This window comes from Molothrus ater, chromosome 1 (genome assembly GCF_012460135.2).
Source record: "Molothrus ater isolate BHLD 08-10-18 breed brown headed cowbird chromosome 1, BPBGC_Mater_1.1, whole genome shotgun sequence".
NCBI classification, from domain to species: Eukaryota; Metazoa; Chordata; class Aves; order Passeriformes; family Icteridae; genus Molothrus; species Molothrus ater.
The window spans coordinates 5,895,393-5,909,431 of record NC_050478.2 but is presented as its reverse complement, the minus strand read 5'-3'; the positions used below and the strand labels follow the sequence as shown (position 1 = coordinate 5,909,431).

The following is a 14,039-nucleotide window of genomic DNA, read 5'->3' as shown; positions in this document are numbered from 1 at the left end:
ATCACCTCTGAGACAACTGTATTATTGACACAGCAGCAGAAACCCAAATTAAAGCCATAACTGCCATAATATCTCTAGGCCAAGTTAATAGGCAAAATGTGATTTATTTACACTTGAGAAAAGTTATTATCCTGAGAAACCCAGAACAGCCCAGAGGTTAACCTGAGCTTTGGAACTGATGGTTTCAGTGAGAACCAGCAACATCTGCCCATGAGTTTCTGGGGGTCACACTTACCACTTGCAGCAGAGCCAGGTACCCAGCACCAACATTATCAAAGTTAACTTTAACTTTTGTCCAGTAAAATGTGCCTGACACGTTGTAAAGGATGCAGTCACTCATGTTGTTAATAATTTTAGAGTCCAAAGGCATATCTCCTTCTGTCTTATTAATGCACTTCCCAAACTTCCCAGCAAAGAGGTTCACTCCCATGATGCTGAAGATGAGCCAGAAGATGAGGCAGACGAGCAGAACATTCATGATGGAGGGGATGGCTCCCACAAGGGCATTGACCACCACCTAGGGGGAAACAGGAAAGGGAAAACAGAATTAATGTCAGCACTTGTATGGACACTCATTAACAAGCTGCTGTGCACCCTTGATTAATGAGCCTGAACCCTCACATGGTGACAGGGGGATAAGCACTGACACTACCTAAGGAGCCAGACCACCTCTAAAGGCTTCAAACATGACTATTTTTTTCCTTTTGGTGATCAAAGAAGGAATCTGTTGGCATCCCACCCTAGGGTTGATGCTTTTTCAAGAGTAATCTCTGAATTCAGAAGTCATCTTGACCTCTCAAATCTTTCTGGATAGTACACTTCAGTCAAACTAAAATAATAATGTGATTAATTGGAAATGGCTGGGGTGCTCTACAGTGACTCAAAATAGAGGAAAAAAGATTTCTGAAGTCTTTAAATCCACTCAGGCCTCTGTAGCCAGTGGGTTGTGAACTATGGCTGTGATAAATTTTGCTTAATTAAATAATAACAGATTGAGACATACTGTACTAAGCCAGCTTCCCCTATCTGATCAGTATGCATGATTAAATGAGCAAAATCATTCTAATTTAACAAAATTTTTTTTTTCCTGTGTCATGCTGTAAAATTCCTACACATTAACCCAGGCAGGGCTGTAAGCCCCTGCATAAAATCAAACATTGCAACAAAAAGCAGAAGGAGCTTTCAAGGTGTGTGAACGATGGCACTGGAAATGGACACCACGCTGAAGTCAAGCAAAAAACCACAAAGCTCAGACCATCTACAGACCCTCCACAGCCAGGTTTGAATGCAGTGCTGTGATACCACCACATCACAGAGGCAAGGTGCACATAATTTGCTGTTTTGAGAGCTGCTGGGGTTTAAGGTGGTTAAGGCATCTGTGCACATCAAACCTTAAAAACACTTAAAAATCAGAGAAGATCACTAAAGAATCAATCACAGAATATCCTGAGCTGGAAGGGTCCCAGTTCCCAATCCTGCACGGGAAATTCCAAGAGTCACACCATGCAAGACAGTTCTGAGGGAAGAACTCTGTCACAAAGTGTAGTTTTCCCCTTTCCTATGCCAACCAGGTTCCATCCACAGCCTTTGGAGATGCTGCCTTTGCATGGTCCAGGCAATGCTGCCTCCCAGATGGCTGCAGACGACCAGCCCCACAACAAGAATTCTCTCCATCCCTGTCTCGTGCTTTGGAGATTAAAATCTGATAGGAGGGCACTCAGCTCTTCTTCTTCTCCATCTACATTTCTGAAACTGAGACAAGGTGATATTGATCCACAAAAATTAAACTTTATTCAATTGGTGGATGTGATTATGGGAAATGTCAGCTCTTCTTTTCTCTTGTGTTAGTGTCCAATTTTCTGACAAGCTAATAACATAACATTCCCTTCTCCATCATTTTTGCATTGCTGTGGAAGAAAAATACCCAGAGGAGTGAAATGGTTTTCATGCATGTATAGCAGCAGCTTCCTCTACAGCACACAATACAAAATTATGTAGATCTTCCAAAACTCAGATTTATATTTTGTGCATTTATGAATGAAGCTGATTTTCACACAGGAAAAGCTGTTTGACCAATTGTTTTGTTTTGTTTTTTCTGTATAGGCCCATTCCTGATGACTTTTCTTGGGTTTTTTTTTGTTTTGTTTGTTTGCTAATTTTATCTTTCAGTTTTGGACGTCAATCAATTTCTAACCTCATCATTTTTAGACCAAATTTACCGTGTTAACCAAAATGCCAAATAATTTCCAAATCAAGGGCTTGTTTGGATATAGCCTTGGCTCTTGTCAAAGAAGTTTTCATTTGCTTTTCAGCACAACAATATTTTTCTTCATTTTTAACCCATGCCAGCAAAAACCACATGCATTTGTGTTACATGTGCTGCTGAACCCAGGTTTCAGCAGGACAAGTGATGGCCATGCCCACATCCTGCTTTTTCCCTTCTGCTGAGTTATGTTCAATGGCCTGTAGATAACAAAACAAGGCATGAGGCTGCAGCAAATCCTGCAGCACCTCTCTGAATGAATTATTAACAGGGGGGGTTCATTCTTCCCTCACTGCTTCTGCTCTTACACCAGGGTGATACCATTTGTTCTGGTGGAAGTATTCTCATTTTGCACTGAGACAAGTAAGAGGAAGACCTGGATACATAAAGGCAGGTGATTATCATAAATTCATATTAAAAGTTGCACATCTTGCCATGGAAAAGGAGGAATTTCTGCTGCACTTTGGAATAGCAGCACATAAATCCATGTGTAAGAAAAGGTTTCATATTTGTTGGTTTCCATCAGTACCTTTACAGGTGAACCCACCTTCCAGGTGACTTCTCTGGGACATCCTGGAAACTGAGCCACCCTCTGCCCTAACTCAGAGTGGTGCAATCTATATAACCTGTGTTTGGTCCCCAGCTCCCCTGATCCCACAGGCCACCTCCTCAACCAAAGCAGATTCAGATTTTTAATCCAGAAATAGACTTGCATGATGAGTTAGTCCCCCTTTGCTCTGATAGAGCCCATCAGACTTCCCCCAGTGATTTCAGGCCCAGACTAAAACTCCCAGTGAAGCTCAGGCACAGCTTTTGCAAAGACATCTAATTTACAGTGTCATGATGTCAAATAATGGAGGAAAGAATGTATTATTAGATAATCTAATCCTGGTGCCCTTTGTCCTCAGTTTTAGAAACAGTTGCTGCATTTTTGGGTGGAATTTGTTGAACTTGAGGCATCTGCTCTCAGATGTCTTCTATCATTCCCATCTTCACTGGGGGGGGGGGAAGTTACCACTGCACATTGCTCTGGGTAATTAAAAAATCAGAGCTTCCTTGTAGCTATCATGTTTCTTTCAGATTTTTAATCACACTCATAGTTCCCTGCAGAGACTTTCCCGTTTTTAATTCACCCTTTCCAGCACTTTCATGGAATTCCAGTGTTGAAGCACTGCACTGTCCCTCTGTTTCCTGGGTTATTCCCCTGCATATTCTGGGATTCTGGCAGTCACCTCATTGGTCAGACTGGCCCCAAAGCCTGTGTCCTGCTGAACAGTCATCCTGATCCCTGTGTCCTCCTCAGCTGTTGTTTTCCAAGAAACATCCCCCAGAGTGACCTACACTCCTCCTCCTGAGGTAGCCAATGTATGTGGGTTCACTAAAATGTGTGTTGTACAACAGATCTATTTTTCACTGTGATCCAGATCAGCCAGCATAATTCCCTTATCTGTAATTTCACTTACACTGATTTTGAGTGCTGTCAGCAAATATTTTATATTTTCTTCCAAATGCTGGTAAAGTACAGATTAAAGACAGTTCTCATTCTGAACAATTCCTCACCCTGAGATGCTCATCACCAAATTTACAGGGTGGTCACTGCTTACAATTACTTTTGGGGATCCATGACCCATTTTAAAATGTGTTTACTTGTCTTGGTACAAAGCTCGTGTTTGCATCACAATATCTCATGGTATCAGATTCCTCTCTGAAATCCAAGGATTCTGTATCAGCACAGTTACTGTCATCAGCATAATTTGTAATCAAATCAAAGGCCCATATCAGTTTTACAAGAGCTATTCCCATGAAATCATGCTAACTAGCATTAATTATGCTGTTTCTTTCCTGCATACATCTTGCAGCAGTCTCACCATGACTTTGCCCAGTATCATTTTCACATTAAATGGTCTCTCATCATCCCTTTCATCCTTCTAAAATACTGCCTAAAACACTGTAAATACATCCTTCTAAAATAACCTCCCTTGCAGGGAAGTGCCACCTCTGAAACAATTCCCTGATGGACAGCAAATGGGGAGACATAAGAGATGTCATTATTTGGGACAGGCAGATCTAAGGTTCTTTATTCTGGGCTCATGAGTGTAAAGCCTCTGTCAGGTGGGATCCTGGTCTTTCTGGGGTCTTTCTCTGAGGATTGAGGGGCAGGATGGCACCAGTTCACCCTTGTTTTGCAGACCTCTCATGGCACAGGAGCTGCTGAGGCTTGTGTCAAACTTGCACTGGACTGTCTGAAGACAGGGAAAGAATTGAGGTCTGATGGCAACAGATTCTCTTGGCCACCCAAGTGCTGCTCTGTGCCTTTGTCTCAGGAAAAGTTGCTTCCAAAATTCAGGCACAACACTATGGGTAAAATTAGTCTCTTACTGCAGTAAATGAGAACTTTCTTGCTCCTGTTCTAGCCCTTCAGAGATGTTTCAGTTATTCAAGAAAGAGGCATTATAATAGAACAAACTATTAATGATTTTCTCACTGTCAGTGTTTGCTTCTCAACATTATCATTATTTAATCCATCCCTGTGCTGGCAATTTTCCTGTGCATTTTGGAGCATATGAACTCCTAATAATGAAAGGTCTAACTGTCCCTAGTCTTGTTAAGTGTGGTTAGACAAACTAAAACTAAAATGATTTGCTTTTCCAATAGCACGTATTCTCAATTATACTTTATCATGGTTTACAAGCTAATTCACCACCTCTGATAGCTCAGAATGACTGAATATGTTTCAACTGCAGCCATGGTACAGGAAAGAAAAGGGGATATTGAGTCAGGGAAGGAAATTTGCTGGGCTGATCCACGTTAAAATCTTCATCAAGCCAGCCTCTTGCTATTCTCAGAGAAAAATGAGGAATTTTCATGTTACTTTTTCTCTATTCTACTAATGCTTTTCTGATGTTTTTGGCTCATTTCCCCACTGCTATTCAGGTTTGAATCCAATTTAGTTAAACTGATGTGAAATCATGAGCAAACAATTGTATGTCAGCTTAGAACACACTGAGTTTTGCTTGGGCTTGTAAATCCACCAGTAAAAGCTAAACCTTCAGTACAAATCCACCAGTAAAAGCTAAACCTTCAGCCCTTTGCTTGGGCTTGTAAATCCACCAGTAAAAGCTAAACCTAAGCCAAGTCTAAACTGATTTGAGAGAATCTGTGCCCAAATCACTCTGGTAGTTCAACTCCTGCTTTTGCTAATACTGAATGCTGAAATAGTTCCATCTGTGAATGTTTAATAAAGACTTAGTGAGGTCATCAAATGACAGGAGTGAGAGCTTTAATTATTGTCAGTAGTGCAACCTCACTTTGAGTCTTTGCACTTTGGTTTTGTGTTATTTGGTCAATTACCTGCAAAATATTGCCTGACTGCTGGAAAGATTGTGAGCAATTCAGGTTTGGGTGCCTGGATAAACAGAGCCTTTTGAATCTTTTTGTCCTAGTACCAACACAGAGGTGGTCTGCAACAATACTTGCCTCATCTTCATCCACAAAAATAATACGATTTAGCTAATCACAAAATCTTTGGAGCAAAGTGTTATATTGCCAAATCTGGTCATCCACAGAAGAGGAAAAGAATGGATGTGGGGTTTTCCTACACTGCTATGTGGTGATATTTCCTGGCTCATCTCAGTTGTTAGGTCCTCCAGCCTTCAGTCTCTTGCTGTGAGAGCATTGCAATGAGAATAATTCATTGCTGGGAGATCAGTGCATGAAATACACATTTAGTCACTGATGATTCAGACCAAAATTTTGTCTGCAGGAAAGCTTTACCCTGAATATACATCACTGTGAAATATGTAGCATTTTCCTTGGTCTAGCAGAGAGATTTGGGATCACTGATATAATTTGACACAGAATTTTGTCACAGATTTGCTTTACCTTGCTATGCAATCTGCAGGGTTAGCAGTAAGAACACAGCTGTCACCACCTGCATGTCATGCATGGTGTGAGGAATTAAATAAAGTGCTTATCTAAACAATAATTGGTTCTTGTTAGCAGGTAGGCTCAACAAATGAACAGGTATGCTGTGGGAATATAGCCACAGTGGCAAAGGAATGCAGAAAAGAAAGAGATGGATGCACAAGATGGAGCAACAAGCACAAGCTGCATGATTTTAATGTTAATCCCAACATTCTTGATTAAAACTGCAATCTGTTCAAAGGGAAAAAAAAAATCATTCATTCATTTGCTTTCCCTATCTTTAGCATTTCTAATTTTTGCTTTAATTATTAGTGAAAACATCCTTAAGAACTTTCTCATCTCTCTCATTTTAACACATGTCAAAACAGAGAGCAAACTTTAGCTCGGCTGCTCCCCTGATACACCTTATAATGGAGAGGTAGTTGGTAACCAGATGATTCTTCACCCAAAAGGCTGTTTTTTTTTAAAGTGTAGTGTGACAAGTTAGGCACCAGGATTAGTTTATCACTAAATCACTAAATCTCCCCAAGAATAAAAATGTAATGATACAACCAAGACCCAGGAGGGATTTCTTTGTTGCTGTGATAAAGCACCGTCATTCATTTGCTTTGGCTGACAAAGCCATGTGCAGCAATCCTGTTACACTTTGATCCACACAAAGCTGAGCATTTCTAAGTTTTGCCTTAATTATTAGTGAAAACATCCTTAAGAACTTTCTTATCACTCTCATTTTAACACATGTCAAAACAGGGAGCAAACTTTAGCTTGGCTGCTCCCCTGATACACCTTATAACGGAGAGGTAGCTGATAACCAGATGCTTCCTCATCCAAAACCTGCTTTTTTTAAGGTGTAGTGTGACAAGTTAGGCACCAGGATTAGTTTATCACTAAATCCACCCAAGGATAAAGATGTAATGATACAACCAAGACCCAGGAGGGATTTCTTTGATGCTGTGATAAAGCACCATCATTCATTTGCTTTGGCTGACAAAGCCACGTGCAGCAATCCCCTGTTACACTTTGATCCACACCAAGGTGAGCTCTGAGGGATGTTTTGTGTCCTCTTACCCTCATCCCCTCAAAGCGTGACAAGGCTCTCAGTGGCCGCAGGGCACGCAGGGTCCGCAGGGATTTGATGGGACCCATCTCAGAGTATCCAAGAGTGTTGGCAACCAGGCTGATTAAAGAGACCTGGATGGAGACAAAAAAGTGAAAATTCAACCTGTTAGAACACTCCCGAAATTTTCCTGTCGCCCCATTTCTCGTCACAGAGAAAAGCAAGGCACAATTCTTCCCAAGAATATTTCTGGGTTTCACATCCTCTGAACCTCAGAGAAAGGAAAATCACAATTCTTATCTCATTTGCTGTGCCTGTGTTGTGCCAAAGCAGAATGCAATATGGAGATTGTTTACCCACAGTGATGGTGTTTTGTTCCTTGGCCTGTCAGGGCCAGGTGTGTGTTGGTGACAGTCACGAGATTCTGTGCAGTGTGTGCAGAGTTGAGTGCTTGGTAGACTCAGTTTAGATGTAATCTAGTGTAATATAATATAGAATAATATAGTATAATAAAGTAATTAATTAGCCTTCTGATAAGATGGAGTCAGATGCATTGTTCTCTCCCCCATGGAGGGGGTGAAAATATTCATTATAATTTCCTTCTCTTCTGGCTTTCCTCCCTGGAAAGAAACAGCTGGTTACTGGGACAGTGGGGAAAAAAATCTTAACTGGGAGCCATTACATTGGATCCACACAGAAGATGATCCTTCACAAAGTGGAGGAGAAGAACATCACCATAACAGACCCACCACTCTGTGCTATTTTATGTGCATTCCCTAAGGTGTGTGAATGTTCCACTACCCAAAAATTAGTCAGATAAATGTTACATTTTAGAGCTTTTTGGAAGAAAGCACATCTAACCCTTTCCAGCAGAGAAAAAGGATTTTGGTATTTACATTTAATCACTAGTCTTCAACTAAGTGATTAGAAACAAGTCTTCTGCATTGCTGGCAGACATGATTATATCACAGACCTTAAAAGAATGATGGGCATGGCTCTGCCATTCTGCTCTTACTCACTTTTTCTGGTTTCTGGAGTCTCTAAAGGAGATGGAAATTTGGCAGGTGCTCAGTGTTGAGGTTCACACCTTTCAAAGACTATTTCTTTGAAATGAACTTCCTGAATCTGGGAGCAGCATGGAGAGGTTCCCATGCTCTTCGTGTTCTCAGAGCTTTTGTAGTGCCCTAGTTGGTCAGAAATGTGGGTGGTATCAGGCACTGGATTGGATTCTGAATTAACTGAATGGCAGTGGAGATTATGAACATATGGAGCAATAGGGTTCTGCATGCTCAAATCAGTGTTTACAGCCTGAAATCTTACTGAGCAAAGAATGAAAACAAACAAAGCTCTCCAACACTGTAGGTATCATGCCAATTTGCATTTATTAAAAAAACCCAAAATAACCAAAAAAACCCAACCAGAATCAATCACCACATTATAAAATACTATCTTTTTAGAAGGAGAAGCCTGTGTATATTACTTATCTTCCTTTTAATTTATTTTTTTTCTCACCATTCTCACAGCCCCAGTTATCACAGTATTGGATATCTCATACCAATGGGAGTGTGCAAAGCTCATCTGTGAGGAGTGGGTGCTGTTGCCATTTTCAAGATAGCAGCTAAGCCTAAAAGCAGGGATTCCTCTACATTATAAAAAATTGCTGTTAGGAAACTCCAGCACCTCCTTGAACACTGACAGCTCGGGAGGGAAACCTTCCTTTTAATTTTAGGATGGGGTAATTTTCACTCTGAAGCCCACTGCTGGCTGACCAGCCCAGCATCACCCACGAGGTCTGGGATAAATCAAGGCAGGATCTGGTCCCTAGATCCCAAGACAGTGTCCCCTGTGGAGCAGCTTTTCTCCTGAATATGCATTTATTTACACACCAGTGCTGCCTGCACAGCTAAGCACTTTGTCAAAACTCGCTCAATTTGTTAAATTATTTACCTGCTGATGGCTTTATTGTGTCATGTGGGGGACTAAGGGCAGGAGGTCTCAGAGAAACGCAGCCTGAGCTGGGGTTTCTGCCAGGATCAGTCAGCCCCCCTCCTGCAGATGCCTAAGTGGCACAGAGGCTGGCTGTCACCCTGGAACTTGTCACTCGTTAACAAGGTGTGACACAGACTCACCTCCTGTGCGCAGCCCCAGCAGCTGGGGCAGAACAAAGGGCTCAGTAAACACTTCTGCCTTTTGGGGCTGAGTGCCCTGTAAGAACATCACACTAGACAGGCAGACTGGGCTCAAGGTCTGATGTCCTGGGCCTCACAGACACTGAGGAGGTAAAAATCACCAGCAATCCTTGGCTTCCGTCTCTGGGACAGCAGATCTGAACCTGTGACTTGAGCATGATGCCTAAATCATTTTAAAGTAAGCAATGCCACAGGTTTGACATGCTCCTTCCACCTGGAGGAGTGATGGGATTTCAATCCTGCTCACCCAAAGCTCACAGTTGAAGAAGAAAATCTGGGTTTAACTTAAAAACCACCTTCAGCTCACTAATGCACCCATTTTCTGCCTTCCCTGTTTCTCACCAGCCTGGTTTACATCCCGTACTCTGAAGCTGCATCAACAAAGAGTTCAAATCCTCCTTTTATTCACTCTTCCCACTAAATAATGGTAAAGGGCTGAGGATTTGTCTAACAGCACTAAGCAAATGTGTAATTAGTATATAATTACCAATATATTAGTAATTTTAATTATATTAAATATTATATTATTAAATATTATTAAATATTATAATTTATATTATTATGATATATTATGCAATATGATTTATATAATATATATTATATAATATGTATAATAGTATATACAATATTATATATAACATATATAATATTATAATTTATATTATTAAATATTATAATTACTAATATATTATAGTATATAATGTGCACCACAGTTATATACTAAAGTCACTCAATTAAGTCATCTTAAAAGTCTAAAAAATAACTGGCATGAAGGAGAATACATGATAGGAGAAGCACTGTGGCACATATTTCTGTCTTTGCTGGAAACAGCCTTAACCTCACAAAGCCTTGGAGTTTTCTATCCAGAAAGGCTGAAGGAATGAGAAGAACAGCTCAATGATTGTATGCTCAGGGACAGAAACCAAGATCCATACACTCACACACTAAGGGAAGCTAACTAATATATAAAATTGATCCATAAAATGAATGTAGATATTTAATTGAAAATTAATCAAATACAGGCTGCCCAACACCCTTCTTTGCTAGTTTCACCCATTATGACTGAAAGTCAGATCTTATCAAGGATTTCAAACTGCTTTGGTTGGAGCATCTGCACAATTCCTCCTTCATCCTGGATTTATGTCCCATAGCTGCCCTTTCTGCAAAGGCAGAAGGTTTTTGGTTCAAATTCTGCAAGACCAGTTTTGGATCTGAGTGGGTTCTTATTTCCTTTGGAGTGGATCTGAGAGGGTTCCCATTTTCTTTTGAGAGCCACCAATGTCACCCTGAAACACATCACAGGTGGTGTTGCCCTCCTGACACAGATTTACACAGCATTAGATATCTCTGCAGAGGATTAGGTCACGAAGCTGTGTGATATTTGGCAATGATTTACAAGGCTGGAGTCAGAACAGAGTTGGAGACAACTTGTTTAAATGCTTGGATGTTGGTTTTGAAGGTATCCTTGTCAAGTTTTATTTATAGGAGAATTACCAACGCAGGGACTTGGCCATTTGGACTTGATTAAAAGTGACCCAGAAGGTTATTTTTAGGAAAAAAATCAAGCAGTTTTCAAAATTGGTGCTGACTGCCCCACATAATCACAACAAAAGGTGAAGTCAGCTATTTCTGTTATTTTTTTTTTACTGTTGCAAGGCTATGCATCCCAGAGCTGCTCCAAAGTTCTGCTTTGTGCTATGCTCAGAATCAAAAATGTGCTGGCACCCAGAAAACACCTCTAGGGTCAATGTAACCTCCAGATTCAGAATAAGTCACACACACATTTCTAATCTTTTCAGTACCTGTTTGCAAAGGGTTTTGTAGGTTTTTGTAAAAACCTACCCCTGAAGCAGCACTGTAATGTGGTGGAGACAGTGAATCCTAAGGATTCACTATTGCTTGGAACCATTTCCCATAAAACACCCAATTTGCTGTTGACCTTGAGCTTTCACCTCAACTTCACCTTTTCCACAGCAGGTTATAGGCAAGCTGTGGAATCCCTCATCCTCCTGTGCACTTCTGAACCAAGCAGATTTATCACAGCTCCCATTTCCCTCCAGCATTTCCCCTGGAGGTCTTTCCAGAGCTTGCTAGATCTTACTAAAGCTTTCACAGCTTTCCATTTTAACTTAACCAGGGAAGAGTTTCCCTGTGTTGGGTCTAGACTGTTCCTTATCCCCTTGGCTTGCTGCTCATTTGGTGTCCATGAAGTCCCCAGCAGAATATTTGAGCTGTCACTGGAATTTTCTGCCTAACCTGAAGTCCAGTGCACAACCTGGCCAGCACTGAGGGTCCCTGAGGGGGAGACAGGTCCTCATAAATCAGAATAAATGAGACACAGGTCTCACTAACCCCATGGACTAGGATGTGATTCAATTCCTTTCCTACATTAAGTCTTCCCTTCTGCATTCCATCATCTGGACGCTGGATCATCTCAGCACAGCCAAGAGCCCAGCCTCAGCACTGTCAGACACTTCCCAAAATTTATTCCAGCCCAAAAGAGTGGAAACCCTGAAAGAGTCAGCATTTACTGCCCAGCTCAATGGCAGAGTTTGCCAGCAAAGCTCAGGCTCCTGGCAAAGCCTTGTGGATCCTACCTAAACCATTCATCTTCTTGCTATCATAGACAGGCAGAGAGGGTGGAGCTCTCTCTGATCCTGGAATTCAGGGAAGATTTTCGCCCCTGTTCCCAACTTTCTTTGCCCAGAGGTAGTTTTATCTTTATCTGCACCTGGTAATTTTTATCTTTTATCTGGTGATCTTCAAGGATCTGTGATCTTTATCTATCTATAAGAATATTGTGTCAATAAATACAGACCCTTATTTCTATATCCTCACATATTTCTACATTCCCACATTATTTCTATATTCCCACATAATTCTATATCCCCACATATACCTACACACAAGTTTATCTGTATAAATTTTACAATAATTTCCATGACATATGCCTGGGGTTGGGTGAAGGGAGAGATAAATGAGGCCCCACTGCTTTCATAGTTGCCATTTTCAGTCTCATGATCAAGGGAAAAATAAGAGCTTTTAATTCTGGTGCACTGGGCACTGGAAATACCAGCCCTGGGGGTGAACAAACCTGTGGCTGGTGTTTTGAAAGCCAGTCTCCTGGTATCTTTGTGCCTTGGTGGCATTAGCTGGGGTCTGGAGTGTCCCACTGTATGACATTCATATGTGTTTCCAGGCAAAATCAAGAAGAATCAATGAATTTAGAGGGCTAGAACACAGGGGAGAATCTCTGATGAAAGGTTAGCCTCACTGATAGCTGTATAAATTATATAAATAAATACATAATATAACTCTGATGAGAGTAATTTCTGAAAGCCTTAATAATTTTGACAATCCACTTCAAAGTCTTGTATAGGAAAGAGAACATTTTTTCAGTAATTTCCAATTTCTTGTCGTAATTTCACTATTTTGCAGAATTTCTGTCATTCTTAAGGTAAGAAATATGACTTATGTATGTGTCCAGGTGGTACCTGGAGGAGTGTTAAATTCCCAATGTGCTCATGCTGGTCTCAGAGTCATTCACCAGTTACAGATGTGCAGCATTGTCTGACTATTTAAATTATTCACCACGAACACACAGAGATAAAATTCTACAATAATTTTATGTGCCTTCATTATCTGACAGTGACCTAAGCAATCAGAGTTGTAAACCAATGTAAACCCAGTAAAGCCACCAGAACAGAATTTTAAGGTGGCAGAAAAACAGTTACAAAGTAGGGAGTGTGGTAATGCAGCACAAGGAGGGAAAAAAGCCTTTAATTAGAAGATCATAGAGGTTTTTTTTTTTTTCCAAGGATTGATTGCTTTTAGAACAGCAGTGAGTTCCTCCCTACATGAACACATTTTAATATCATATTAGCAGCCTCCACAGACTCCCATCCATGGGGGGTGACAGGGAGTCAAGGGCACAGAGTTTGGGAGCAGTGCTTCACCCAGGGCTGGGGAGGTTCCTACAGCAAGGAAAAAACTGGAATAAATAAACTGCTAAAAGGCTGCTCCTCTCTCTCTCTTTTTTTTTTTTTTTTTTTTTTTTCATGCACATGATTTCAGATAACCTGGGAGCATCCACTGGACCAGGCTGGAAGCAGACAGACCTGAGCAGCACCATCCTAAGGCAGGCATGTTTTAATTAACCCCTGATTACCACTGAGGTGAATTAATAGCAGAGCCCTGAAAGCAAGGAATTCTGCCTAAACAACAGCAAAAATCATCCTTGGGTAATCAAATAAATCCTAAAACCAACCAGAATCTTCACTAAATGCCTGCTGCTGCACACGTCTGAGACCCTGTGAGTCTCTGTCTCAGGGAGAAGGGGAGACCTCCTTCCTGGTATGGGCAACAGCATACACTTCATGCAGCCAGGGATTTCATCAAATTAACCTGCTTGCTCAAATTAGAGGGGAGGGAACAGCAGGAAAAAAAAATAAAAAAAGACATCTGAATGGAAGCGCAGCAGCTGAGCTGAAAGCTCTGGCCACTTATTTAAATAAGCAGTTCCAGCTAATGCAGGCCCCTGGTGCTTTCAAATAGCTTTTTGTGTGCCCCAGAAACACCTGTCTCTCCCTCTCTAATTGTGCCTTTT

The 14,039-nt window shown here is 41.1% G+C and overlaps 1 protein-coding gene across 1 annotated transcript in view; it reads right to left on the bottom strand.

Moving 5' to 3' along the window:
- The window catches only part of LOC118701655 (sodium channel protein type 5 subunit alpha-like), a 217,710-nt gene that overhangs the window by 15,694 nt on the left and 187,977 nt on the right, over window positions 1-14,039 (bottom strand). Inside the window, exons 22-23 of the mRNA XM_054515743.1 lie at window positions 7,256-7,378; window positions 236-517 (exon numbers count right to left, since the gene is read on the bottom strand). Of these exons, the coding sequence (XP_054371718.1) occupies window positions 236-517; window positions 7,256-7,378 (405 nt within the window). The remainder of the gene's footprint in view (window positions 1-235; window positions 518-7,255; window positions 7,379-14,039) is intronic.